The sequence below is a fragment of the Hibiscus syriacus genome, unplaced genomic scaffold, assembly GCF_006381635.1.
Source record: "Hibiscus syriacus cultivar Baekdansim isolate YM2019G1 unplaced genomic scaffold, ASM638163v2 tig00111366_pilon, whole genome shotgun sequence".
NCBI classification, from domain to species: Eukaryota; Viridiplantae; Streptophyta; class Magnoliopsida; order Malvales; family Malvaceae; genus Hibiscus; species Hibiscus syriacus.
The window spans coordinates 1,488,548-1,502,840 of record NW_024063071.1 but is presented as its reverse complement, the minus strand read 5'-3'; the positions used below and the strand labels follow the sequence as shown (position 1 = coordinate 1,502,840).

Sequence of the window (14,293 nt, the reverse complement as noted above, 5' to 3'; positions counted from 1 at the left end):
ATTTAAATGAGTGCATCGATACACCTTGAACAATTTCTGGGATTTATCCTTGATGCATCGGTACACATTGAATGTGCATCGATGCACATAGCCCAGAAATGTTATTTTAGCACGAAAAATATCTTCATAATCTTCTCAAAACTTTATATTTCCCCTTTTTTTATATCCCTAACTTGCATACTCTTGCTTGAACTAATTATTATCCATCCCATACCTCTAAAACTTAGAAATCCAATTCTCCATATAGAATTTAAGAATCTCACTCAACTTCCAACATGTTCTTAATCTAATTATAACACTTCCTATTCCTTAATTAGCTTGATGACAAGTCAAATCTCACTTCCAATTCTTATTATGAACTCTATTCCAAGATTTCACTTTTCTACTTCCTTTCTTTAATCCTTCCTAACTCCATTATCTTTTGATTTTAAGATAACCTAAGCTTTCCTTAAGCTTAGTTATCATCTAATGATCAATAAGCAAACTTAAATTCATTAAGAATTTGATTAACAAGAAAACTCACCTTTAGTTTGGCTTCACGATGGAGAAGAAAAATGAAGAAGAAGAGAAGTCTGGAACTTTAGTTATCCCTCAATTGCCTTCCACGTGGGTATAAAATATCCTCAACTAATATTTAATTATTTCCTTTATTAAAAGACTCATTTACCCCTTTAGTTCATCCTTCTTTGTTAATTGATCCTACACAAAACATTTCAATCAATTCTTTGAACTTTTCAATTTATCCAACTTGGTTATTGAATTTTTAAATCTCACAATTTATTCACTAACCCGGTATGGAGGATGTTACAAATCTCCCTCCCTTAAGAAAAATTCGTCCTCGAATTTTCATTGTACGAACAGATGAGGATATTGAAGTCACATATCTTCTTCACGTTCCCACGTGGTTTCTTCTACCTTGTGATTTCTCCATAGAACTTTGACCAGCGGAACCGTTTTATTTCTCAATTGCTTAACTTTGTGAGCCAATATTTGTATTGGTTCCTCTTCATAGATCAGATCAGGTTGAACTTCTACTTATTCTGGTGCAATAATGTGAGAGGGATCAGACCTATGTCTTCGTAACATGGACATATGGAAAACATTATGGATTTTCTCCATTTCTAATGGTAAAGATAACTGGTATGTCACTGGTCCTATTCTTTTAATAAATTCATATGGCCCGATGAATCTAGGACTTAGCTTTCCTTTTGGACCAAATCGTAATATTTTTTTCCATGGTGATACCTTCAGAAACACTTTATCCCCAACTTCAAATTCAATCTCCTTTCTTTTAAGGTCAGAATAAGACTTTTGTCGATCAAATACCACTTTTAGGTTATGTTGAATTTCCTGAATTTTCTCTTCCATATCTTAAATCAAATATGGACCGAGTACATTTCGATCTTTGAGCTCATACCAGTTTAATGGCGTACGACACTTCCTCTCATATAACGCCTCATAGGGTGCCATTTTAATACTGGACTCATAACTATTATTGTAAGCGAACTCCGCCAGTGGTAAGTATTTCTCCCACGATCCTTTAAACTCAATGACACATGCTCGCAACATATCTTCCAATATTTGAATTGTTCTTTCTGATTGTCCGTCTGTCTGAGGGTGAAAGGCGGTACTAAAATTTAAGCGAGTCCCCAATGCTCAATGCAAGGATTTCCAGAATCTCGAGGTGAATCGAGGATCTCGATCAGAAACTATAGAAACAGGCACTCCATGCAATCTAATAATTTCTCTAATATACAGTTCCGAATACTTTTCCATGGAGAAATCTGTTCTGACAAGAAGAAAATGTGCTGACTTGGTTAATCGATCAATAATTACCCAGATTGAATCTCTTTTGTTTGGAGTCAGGGGAAACCCCGAAACAAAATTCATCGTTACATTTTCCCACTTCCATTGTGGAATGGAAAGTGTTTGCAATAATCTAGACGGAACTTGATGTTCGGCTTTGACATGCTAACATGTTAAGCACTTGGACACAAATTCAGTAATGCTTCGTTTCATCCCTGGCCACCAATACCGATCTTTTAAATCCATATACATCTTGGTTCCACCCGGATGCATCGTCAATGGACTGCAATCAACCTCTGCCAATAAAACTTTCTTCAACTCTTCATCATCTGGTATCACAATTCTTTCTTTATAATACAATTTCCCATCAGACTTCATCTCAAAATCCTTAATTTCCTTATTCTTTACTTGGTCTATTCTTTTCAAACACATTTTATCTTTACTTTGTAATTCTTCAATTCGGTCCAACCATGATGATTTAAGCTTTAACTCTGCACATAGACCACCGTCTCCAGTCAAAGATAACCTTGCATCTATAGCTCGTAAAGCTGCAAACGTTTTTCTACTCAAAGCATCTGCTACCACGTTAACCTTTCCGGGATGATAGTCAATTATTATATCATAATCTCTCAAAAACTCAACCCATCTCCTTTGTCTCAAATTAAGCTCTTTTTGAGTCATCATGTATTTCAAGCTCTTATGATTCGTATACAAGTAACATCGTTATTCATACAGATAATGACGTCAAATTTTAAGAGCGAACACCACTGCAGCCATTTCTAAATCATGGGTGGGATAATTCTTTTCATGTGGTTTCAACTGTCTCGATGCATACGCTACCACCTTCCCTTCTTGCATTAATACACACCCCAACCCATTGTGAGACGCGTCATTGCATACGATAAAATTCTTACCAGATTCCGGTTGAACCAATACAAGAGTTTCTGTCAAAATTCTCTTTAAAGCTTTAAAACTTTCTTGACATTCATAAGTCCAAACAAACGGTACATTCTTTCTAATCAACTTCGTTAAAGGTAGCACTATCATCGAAAAATTCTTAACGAATCTTCGATAATAACCGGCAAGTCCAAGGAAACTCCGAACTTCATATACATTATTTGGAACTTCTCAGTCTATTATAGCTTTTACCTTTTGAGGGTCCACCTGAATCCCACCTGCAGAGATCACATGCCCCAAGAAAATTACTTCATTTAGCCAAAATTCACATTTGGACAATTTGGCATAAAGCTTTTTATCTCTGAGAATTTACAAAATTATTCGCAAATGTGCGTCATGCTCTTCAATATACTTCGAGTAAACCAATATGTCATCAATAAAGACAATTACAAACTGGTTCAAATAGGGCTGAAAAATCTTGTTCATGAGATCCATGAAAGCATTCGTTACTCCGAATGGCATTACAATGAATTCATAATGGCCATATCTCGTTCTAAAAGCAGTCTTTGGAATGTCCTTCTCCTGAATCTTCAATTGGTGATAACCCGAGCGTAGATCGATCTTCTAAAATACCGAAGCTCCCTTTAGCTGATCAAACAAGTCATCAATGCACGGGAGGGATACTTATTCTTGATGGTTACCTTATTAAGCTGTCGATAATCAATGCAGAGACGCATTGACCCATCATTCTTCTTAACAAATAACATCGGAGCTCCCCAAGGTGACACATTTGGTCGAATAAATCCCTTCTCTAACAACTCTTGCAATTGATTCTTTAACTCTTGCAATTCTTTCAGAGCCATCCGATAAGGTGCCATTGCAATCGGAGTTGTTCCCAATATTACTTCAATTTAAAATTCTACCTCTCTATCTGGAGGTAATCCTGGTAACTCAGCAGGAAAAACATCAGGGAATTCCCGAACTATTGAAATCTCATATAATCCTTTCTCTATAGCTCTTGTATCTATCACATTTGCAAGAAAACCTTGACATCCTTGTAGCAATAGCTTCTTAGCAGACATTAATGATATTACATTTGCTAGATGATTAAACCTTTCACTGATCACACTTATTTCTGTTCCTCTTGGATTCTTCAGGGTTACCTTTTTCGATCTACAATTAACATCCCCATAGTAACGAAACAACCAATCCATTCCCAGAATCACTTCAAACTCGTCAAAGGGTAATTCCATCAGATTAGCAGGGAATTCAATTCCCTGAATCTTTATGGGACACCCCTTACAGACTTTGTTCACCAGAGCACTATGGCCTAAAGGATTAGTTACTATAATCTCATTACTCATAGTTTCTAAGGGAATCCTCAATTCCTTTACTAACTTACTTGTAATGTAAGAATAATTAGAACTCTAATCAATCAATACCAATACTAATTTATCATACAGCTGAAAAGTATCTGCTATAATATCAGGGTCATCACAGTCTTCACTTGTCTTTAAATTGTACACATGTGCGGTTGACCAAACTTCAGGTTGAGCAGAGGATTCAGACTGGTTCCTTCCTCTGCCTCTTCCTCGTCCCCTCTGTGAGGCATAACCAACTCTCTTAGATGGTGCAGGTTCACCAACCATCAACAGACAATCCCAGATAAAATTTCCAGCATTTCCGTATCGGAAACAAGTCCCAGCAGCTATCCTACACGTCCCAAAATGGTTTTTCCCACAGTGCTGACACTGTCTTGCTTGACCCTGATTGGATCTCACAACACCAGATCCCATCGACTGTGTTTGTCTAGGCCTTGCCTGACTTGTTCCCCTAACAGATGATGCAACTGATTTTGATCTAACTTGTGATCGAAATCCTGAGTCTCTTCCTCTTTTTGATGGTGTTGTGCTAGAAGAAGCACCTGTCCTTTTTGAGGTCTGAACTCTTGAGTCCTTGAATCTCTCATTCTGAGCTCTTTCAAGAGCTTTGGCACGATTAATCACCTCTTGGAACGAGGATAAATTCAATACTATCAGTATCTCTTTCAATCTAGGGCGTAAACCATTCACAAGCCTCTTTTTCAGTAGGCACAAGCTCAGATGCAAACCGACTCAGCTTGTTGAACTCGCATTCATACTCATATACAGAGCGGTTCATCTATTTCAAGTTCATAAACTCCTGCTTCATCTGCCGAATAAATTGATCTCCAATGTACTTGTTTTTAAATTCATCTAAGAACAAAGACCAAGTCAACTGGTCACTGGACATCCTCATGGTGACATTCGTCCACCATATCCTCGCCTGACCCCTCAGTAAAGAGACAACTCCATCTAACTTCTCCACTTCAGAACAGTGGAGACCATCCAACATGATTTTCAAATCATTTAACCAAAGATCCGCCGCAACCGGACCTTCCTCAGATTCTCCTTTAAATTCGGGAGCTCCCTTAAATTCGGGAGCTCCCAAATTTCTCAACTCTTTTGCTATATTCATTCTTTGAATTGGTGGGGCAGGAGGTTGAAGACGCGTTATAATAGCGTCCAACATCCTGAAGAAAGTGTCTTGGTCTTGTACAGGCACTCCCTGAGATGCATGTCCTTCACCTTGCCTGGCCAGGGCATGTGAATTACTACTTTCAGCAGGTCTATATTCTCCCGTATGTCCGGACATCTAATAAAATAAACACATTATTTTTTAGCAAAATAGCATACTCATACTATACCAGATCAGAAGTTCTCACTATTTGTTGGCATGTATTCTATCTAAAGACTCTATAGACTCTAGTTTATGCCTAGAATCAGCTAAACCATAGCTCTGATACAATTAAATGTAACACTCTCAACTCATACCCGACCCGGATACGAGTCCAAGATGTCACATTGACTAAACAAAACAATACTATTAAAAAATGATAAAACATTTGAACTTATATTATTAAAATACAATAATATACATATGTTAATACAAGTTTATCAAAATACTCAGAGCATACACAACTTGACCCTTTAATTATATGTCAACATTCATTTACATAACGAAAGGACCTACTGATTAAGTTGCCTCTAGTCTGATAGTTGCAGGAGTAGTGTTGTCCAGCTGCTTAACATGTCTTGTCTACTTTCTCGGATCCTACGTGTAAAACACTCACACGCTAAGTCATCGACTTAGTGAGGCAATATAATACTAATAAGAAATTATCATGAAAATGCCAAAATGAAATGAAGTGCAATAACCATATGCATTTAATCTGTATAATGTCCATAACCATGTTTCCTACACATAGACTCATCACATTAACACTCATAAGTTCATATTAATCAGTTCAATAGCCCATGATACCATACTGAGAACCTAAGGTATGTGAGTACTATGAGGTTGTGCACTATGCTGTCACCACAGTTCGTATAAATGCACCAAAGTGCCACGTAGAATTGCACAGAAGTGCCGCGTAGAATTTCACCGAAGTGTCACGTAGAATTGCACCGTAGTGCTATATAAGATTGTCCCTAAGGACTACGTAGAAATTCCTTAAGAATCATATACATATGCCAAGGATCAAGCATGTGTATCAAAAGACCTCACACATGTTCCAAAGAATACATATATGTCCCGAAGGACTGCTTAAACCATCTACTCTTGGCATGCCAACTATACCTATAGTTCTTATCTACATAACATAGGCTTTTCCCAAATTACATAGTATATCACATAGACATGTCATTTCCTTACCTTCCTCGCATGGCTCATATAACGTTGTATACATATTCATTTAAAGCATGTTACACAATGCACATAGTATGAATTCATATCATGCTTCACAATATAAAATGAATCATGCATCAATGTATTGAATCTAGACTTCTCACAAGTCTAGAACTGAATATACCACTATATTCATACTATGCATATGCACTCACCTATATTTCCTTGCATTTTCCTCGATCGATCTTACTAGGCAATTGTTCTGGAACTTGTTTAGGCTTTGTATCTACATAGTAATTCATCGATACTTATTAGTATATTAATTAATATATTTTAAACTATCATTTCTTGGGCTAAAAGAAAAGGCTTTTTCATCTTTTAATGAAGGTATGCATCGATGCATCCCTTGACGGGTGCATCGATGCACTACCTATGCATCGATACATAAATCTCATTCGATGTTTGTATTTAAGGGGGTGTATCGATGCACTACTTGTGCATCGATACACTGATGGTATTCGATGTTTTTATTTTAAAGGAGTACATCGATGCACTTCATGTGCATCGATACACCTTAAACAATTTCTGGGATTTATCCTTGATGCATCGGTACACATTGAATGTGCATCGATGCACATAGCCCAGAAATATTATTTTAGCACGAAAATATCTTCATAATCTTCTCAACACTTTATATTTCCCCTCTTTTTATATCCCTAACTTGCATACTCTTACTTAAACTAATTATTATCCATCCCATACCTCTAAAACTTAGAAATCCAATTCTCCATATAGAATTTAAGAATCTCACTCAACTTCCAACATGTTCTTAATCTAATTCTAACACTTCCTATTATTTAATTAGCTTGATGACAAGTCAAATCTCACTTCCAATTCTTATTATGAACTCTATTCCAAGATTTCACTTTTCTACTTCCTTTCTTTAATCCTTCATAACTCCATCATCTTTTAATTTTAAGATAACCTAAGTTTTCCTTAAGCTTAGTTATCATCTAATGATAAATAAGCAACCTTAAATTCATCAAGAATTTGATTAACAAGAAAACTCACCTTTAGCTTGGCTTCACGATGGAGAAGAAGAATGAAGAAGAAGAGAAGTCTGGAACTTTAGTTATCCCTCAATTGCATTCCACGTGGGTATAAAATATCCTCAACTAATATTTAATTATTTCCTTTATTAAAAGACTCATTTACCCCTTTAGTTCCTCCTTCTTTGTTAATTGATCCTACACAAAACATTTCAATCAATTCTTTGAACTTTTCAATTTATCCAACTTGGTCACTGAATTTTAAATCTCACAATTTAATCACTAACCCGGTAAGGAGGATGTTACACTATCAGCCCTTTTCATCAACTTGTAAGCCCATTTATAAGTAACTAATTCAACATTCTTTGGCTTCGGAACTAGCTCCGAAGTGCATTTCTTGTTTAAGGTTGATATTTCCTCCCGCATTGTTTCTTCCCATTCAAAAATACCTTTAGCTTCATTGTAAAACTTAGGTTCATTAACACTTGAATCTCCCATAAGAAAACAAGACGTAATATAACAATGATTTAACTAAACTTCATAATCATTTAAATAATCAGGTTGCTTTCTTTGCCTAGAGGACCTCCGAATAGCAGTCCATATAATCTCATCTTGTTGAATATTTTCTCCAGAAACAGTAGTATTTCTCCCCCTTTCATTGGATGCATCGTCACCAAAAAATTGGAAAAGATCAGATGTGCCTCTATTTATATCTGCATCAATATGATGTGATGAAACTTCATCAAACACCACATCACGAGAAACATCAACTTTCTTTGTTTCTGGATCAATACATCTCCATCATTTCATATGAGTGTCATAACGTACAAAAATACAACGCCTTGCCCTTGGGTCAAGTTTAGTCCGATTATTTTTTGAAACATGGACATAACAAACTGAGCCAAAAACTCGAAAATAACTCACATTGGGTTTGTGATGGTATAGTGCTTCAAAAGGAGATGATTTTGTCCCTGGCCACGGAGGTAGATGATTTATGGCATGACATGCTGATTGAATAGCTGATGCCCATAGCTCACTCGGAAGGTTTTTTGCATGCAACCATGACAAGCACATGGATGTGAGATGTGTCAATTTGCGCTCAGCAACTCCATTTTACTCCGAAGTTTCTGGACAAGTCATTTGACGTCGAATGCCATGTTCTCTGCAATAATTTAGGAACTGATCAGACATGTATTCTCTTCCATTATCGGTGCATAAACACTTTATAGGCAACCCAAATTCTTTCTCCACCTGCTCCTTGAACTGAATAAACTTGGAGAAAGTCTCACTTTTCTGTTCCAAGAAAAACACCCAAGTGAACCGAGAAAAGTCATCCACAAGAACCATTACATAATGAAAACCATTGTAATTGGGTATTCTAGTTAGCCTCATCAGATCTGAATATACCAATAGTAGTGCAACAGTAGCTCTATTATTCGACTTCGGGAAAGAAAGACGATGTGATTTTCCATATTGGCAACCAGGATAAACCATATTTTGATTAATTTCTTTAAAAAGAGGAACACCATCAAGAAACTTCTTTGTAGAGATTTTCTGCAGCAATTGATAACCAACATGGCCTAATCGAGCATGCCAAAGTGTCGCACTTGCATTCTGACCTGTCTTTTCCACATATGCATCACTTGCAGACAATACATAGAGTGACTCTTTTCTTTTTCCAGTAAATAAAACATCAGCTTGAAGGTGTTTTATATTGGAAATAATTTTCACATCATCTGGACCAAAAAGAACATAGCTCCCAAAATCAACAATCTGAGAAACTGAAGCAAGATTCTTCTTTAAGCCTGGAACATGATAAACATCTTCGAGAGAAACGCCACCATCATTGGGAATATCTTTCTTGACATCGAATTGTTCTTCGTTCACGAAAGGATGTAATGAATTATCAGCTGTAACAATAGCTCTGTTTCCATAATGCGGACGAACATTAGAGAGTAAAGAATCATGTCCCGTTGCATGATGGGAGCAACCAGAATCAACAATCCAGTCCTTGCTATAGTCTATGGAAGCATTAACATATGGTTTTGCATTAGTTTGTTACACAACAAAATTCACAACAACAGGTTGATCAACAACTTCAATGGATAAGCATTGCTCCCACTTGAGTTGTTTAGACTCGCTAGTTTCATGGACAATATTTGCTCCTGTGAGATTTACACGGCAATTTTGTTTAATATGGCTTGATTTCCCACACTGATTACACACCACCTTCACACGACAATCGCGCTTTAAGTGTCCTAATTTTCTACACCTATAATAACTTTTTGAATTACCTCTGGACTGTCATTCAGTTTTTAATTGCTTGCTGTCACCTGAAACATTCTTGGAGGAATAATTGTTTTTTGCTTTGTCTTTTGTGTAAAGAACATCCTCCATTTGAGAGGGAGACTTGCTGCCGCCAATTTGTTTCACCAATGCTTCCTGATTTGAGAGCAGATTCTCCAGCTCAATAATAGAAGGTTGATTTGCCCACCCTTGTATCGAGGAGATAAAGGGCATAAACTATTTCCGCAATCTGCGAATAAGATAACGACGCAAACGAGCTTCACCCACCGGCTCCTTTGTATCCAATTCTGAAATTTCAGAACACAATATTTTAAGTTTCAAAAAATATTCTGAAATTGAAAGATTGTGTTGAGTTATCCCATCAAGTTCGTTCTCTAGATACTGCAGCCTTATTGTGTTCTTTTGAGTGAACAACCTTTCAAGTGTCTCTCACATTTGTTTTGGCGACTTCATATCACGAACGTGCTCTATGTATTCATGATTGATCGATATTCGCAAAGAAAACAAAGCTTTGTCACACTTAATCTTCCACTTCCTTCGTAATTCAACATTATGTGGTGTATCTTCTGAAATTACAACTTCATCACCAGAGATAAGATCCCACAAATCATGCCCTTGTAGATAAGCTTCCATGCATAGCTTCCAGTAACTATAATTGTTACCAACAAGCTTGTCTACAGAGACACTGCTTCCACTATTCATCTTTATTGAGTAATAAAATCAAACACTTAATAAGCAACATGGCTCTGATACCATAAAACAAATATAAAGACAAGCAGCAGTCAAAAAGAAAACAGAGAATATGCTTTGAAACTGAACTTTTATTATTCAATGAATAAATCAAACAACGATTACAACTTTAGAAATACTAAAAAAATGCACTAAAATATCTTAACTAACACAAACATGTATTCTGAGTTTATTTGCCTAAATAAAAGCCACTAACTCCTAAATAAAAGGAAACTAATATCAACTTCCTAAATAAAAGGAAAACTTAAAACATAATAGACTTTTTCAGCAAAGACTAATTCAACAACTAAGACAGTAAGTTTCACTGATTTGCAACAGCTGTGGTGAGAGAAATGGATAAGTTGAAAGAAAAGTGAAAGTAAAAAAGGAAAATGATGGATAAACATTTCTAAAACACACATAGACTATTAAAAACATAAAAATAATACCACATCACCTTTACATTAAGTTTTTAATGATAAAAAAATGATAAACGTTAAATATGATTAAAAAATAAAAATTTAAATACTAAAATAGAATAAAAATGATAGTTTAAATATTAAAAGTATAATTTATCTTAAATGACGTATTTTAACCCTAATGATTCTTATCAAACAAATATTGAATGACGAACTACCCCTATTTATACCAATAACTCAGGAGTTGAAAATTAAATATATTTCTAAAAAAATTAAAACAAATAAATAAAACACTTTTCAAAATTTTAATTTTCATTATGTTTGTGATTTATAAAAAAAATCCTCATAATTACCCTTATAATAATTTATATAATTTGTAAAAAAAATATTAATTCAATCGATGTAAGTCTACTCATAAAATGAACTCAATTAGAGCTTTTTATTATTAAATAATACCACATTGACCATGTAGGTAAATAAATCCATATATACAAAATATATATATATACTACATGAACAAACCTTTCAAGTATGGGATAGTTTAAGGGAATGTATAAAATTCTAAAAATAATAATAAATAAAAACTAAAGCAACAAATACATTATTGTAATATTATTTAACATCTCACTGATAATTTATTTTGGTTTTTAAATCAAATTTTGAATAAAATTAGTATTCACTTGATTCGATTCATGTATCCTTCAACTACAATCCCAAGTTAAGGATGGCTAACAATTTATGAATGCACATTGTTTATTTCCACAGAAGCCGGTGGTTGAAAATGAGTTGATGGCTTAAATTCCATCACCAACTCCAACATACAACTATTGTGAGAGATTCTTGGCTCTCCTCCTCTTTAGGATCATGGCAAACCACCATCCGCATATAATTCCCACACACCTTAATGTAACATTCATGACTCCTATTCCCAACTCCTCTCCTCTTTATGGCACATCCAAGGATGGACAGAAGAGTATCACCTCTGAAAATTTCAAATTTCCTATAGTTTGTATTTTTTTTTTTTACTATTGATGATCTAATTTCAGTAAAATTTTATAATTTCACACGCTGACATAAAATCATGGTTCTATCCCTAAGCACATCTGACCATCCACGGGGTTCTTCAAAGCTAAAGCCCTTGGCAGAGCCAGTCGGAGTCCATGATCTCCAAACAGGCATCTCATTTCTAAAATCTCACACCGTCTAGTATTCACTTCATCACATCTAAACTCACACACACTGAAAAGGTTAAATGTAGAAATTCTAAATTTTAAAGGGTAAACTACACATTTAGTACCTCAACTATCACTTTTGTTTTGTTTGTCATCCAACTAACTTTTTTTAAAATTATATCTAATGTTATGTTTTAGTTTCATTTTGGTCACCAGAATTTAAAAAAAAAATTAACATGCTGACATGCGTTTTACCCAAATTTAGAACTGACACCAGATTACAGATCTAGCGTTACCTGTTTCAATCAAGTCCAGGCTTCAAAAGTAAGAATTAGTTGATTCATCTTGCACTAAACTCATTTAATATCCATCTAATTATAAAATTCCGCAAACAAACATGTTCTAAAACAACAAAAGCGATTTAAAAAACCTTTTGCACTGCAAATGGAAATTAAAATCCGTGTATTCAGATCAGCTACAAATCCTTAGCGCTTCTTCTTGCTTGCTTTTAAACTACTGGATTTTGATGGGGTAACCATCAGGTAGATGAAAAGAGCCACAATCGATATCACAGAGATTTGAGATCCATACTTAGCCAGTAATCTCTGCACAAGATAATGCTCACATTAATGTTTTATGGACCGTAAATCAGGCTAAAAAGATTAAGAACTAGAAGGTGGCTCATCAAGGATCCATCTATATTTATTCGTCACGTAAGAAGCAACACTCAACCACTACAAATTGATCCCAACAACAGATTTAGAAGCATAACTATTTTAACAAATATGGGAATAATCATTCATACCTTAGCCTTCAGTAATGAGTATTTATTCCCAGCCGATGAAAGATCAACAAAAGACAAAAACAAACTGGCCTTAGCAACATGGAAAGAAGGATAAAGACATTCAATAAATTTGAATTATTTGCTTATTGTTATTCGAAACAGAACTTACCCAGTCAAACTTCTTCTCGGGAGGTATTTCGGCGAGGATATCTAACGGCAAGAGTGAAGTTGAATATGCCTCCTAAAACACGCAAATTAGAGCATCAAAGCTTGTTCACACTTTTTTCCCCTTTGCTTTTGCTTAAATTTTAAGAATGGAAAATAGACTGTTATGGATCTCAAACCTGTGGAGCAGCCTTTGTGGGAATGCGGAAAGTGATAACTGCAGGGGCACCGTAGAACATTCCTTGTCTTTTGGACTCTAATTCAAATGAATGTGATAGAACACCACCGCTGCAGATCGTAGAGTTTTGGAATTTAATTAAAAGATATAATCCAGAACAAACAAATAAAATGGAATTAACAGAAACGAAATACTCACGCATCAAGCTTCTCCCATGACTGTGAAATGTTACCACTGATGACATCAAATGCATCTTGGAGCCAGCTATGATCCACGAGACTCACATCATATGCTGTCCTGAATTTTTTTTTCCAGAAAGATTTTCCTCAAGTAAGATTATATCCACATAACACAAAATGAACGAGGAACTTAAAAAAAGAAAGAAAGAAAAATCCTTCACATAGGAGCATAGTAAAAGGGAAAATATAAGAAACGGGCAAGATTTTAGGGAAGAAAAACATGCAAGAAAATAAAATAAAATGCCAAAGAAATAGTTCCAAGTTTGCCAGGTTTACAGTCCTCTCAGATCCAAACACTAAAAAATAAAAGAAAGTCCATTTAAATCGACTTATTTTCTCTTTATGTTCTCTAAATTGAATCATCAGCAAAGACAAAGTAAAATTTTATCTTCTCTCAGACATCCAAATCAGATGCTTACATGCAAAGCCTAAAACGAAATCGCGAGGTACACGAGATAGTAAGGATAGGTCAAATTCATACTTAAATTATCAATTCAGAGCTTCAACATTTCCATCTCGATGGAATAATTAGAGCCAGCTCTGAACTAAAATTATTAAAAAACGAAGAAAAGGGAAAGAGAGACGCACGAGAAGCCTTGGTTGTAGATGTCGATGGAGACGGAGACGCGTTCTGCGCCGGATTTGAGTCTTGTGAGCGATGCCTTCTTGTGAGCGATGATGAAGGGGGAGTCGCCGACTGCGGTGGCTGCTGATATCAAGAAAAGAGCAAAGAATGCCTTGAGCCGTAGATTTGCCATAAGCGTCGCCGTGAATCTGCGATAGCTGACGTTTAGTTTTCTTTTCACCTTGTTGACTTCAATAAGAAATTTAAGTGGTTAAATA

The 14,293-nt window shown here is 35.5% G+C and overlaps 1 protein-coding gene across 1 annotated transcript; it reads right to left on the bottom strand.

Annotated features, from left to right (window-relative positions):
• Positions 1–12,409: 12,409 nt before the first annotated feature.
• LOC120159581 (translocon-associated protein subunit beta-like) lies at positions 12,410–14,293 on the bottom strand. Its single transcript, XM_039170153.1, has 6 exons — positions 14,039–14,293; positions 13,410–13,508; positions 13,213–13,321; positions 13,038–13,109; positions 12,890–12,895; positions 12,410–12,689 (listed from the first exon to the last, which is right to left on the bottom strand). Exons 1-6 carry the CDS (start codon positions 14,206–14,208, stop codon positions 12,570–12,572), a joined length of 576 nt encoding a protein of 191 aa, XP_039026084.1. The 5' UTR covers positions 14,209–14,293; the 3' UTR covers positions 12,410–12,569.

Bases quoted from the DNA above. Each gene is read 5' to 3' on its own strand.
- LOC120159581 (XM_039170153.1), bottom strand. From the start codon at position 14,208: ATGGCAAATCTACGGCTCAAGGCATTCTTTGCTCTTTTCTTGATATCA. The intron at 13,509-14,038 runs GTGCGTCTCTCT...AAAAAAATTCAG, and splicing joins ATCTACAACCAAGGCTTCTC to GACAGCATATGATGTGAGTC. The intron at 13,322-13,409 runs GTGAGTATTTCG...TACGATCTGCAG, and splicing joins TCATGGGAGAAGCTTGATGC to CGGTGGTGTTCTATCACATT.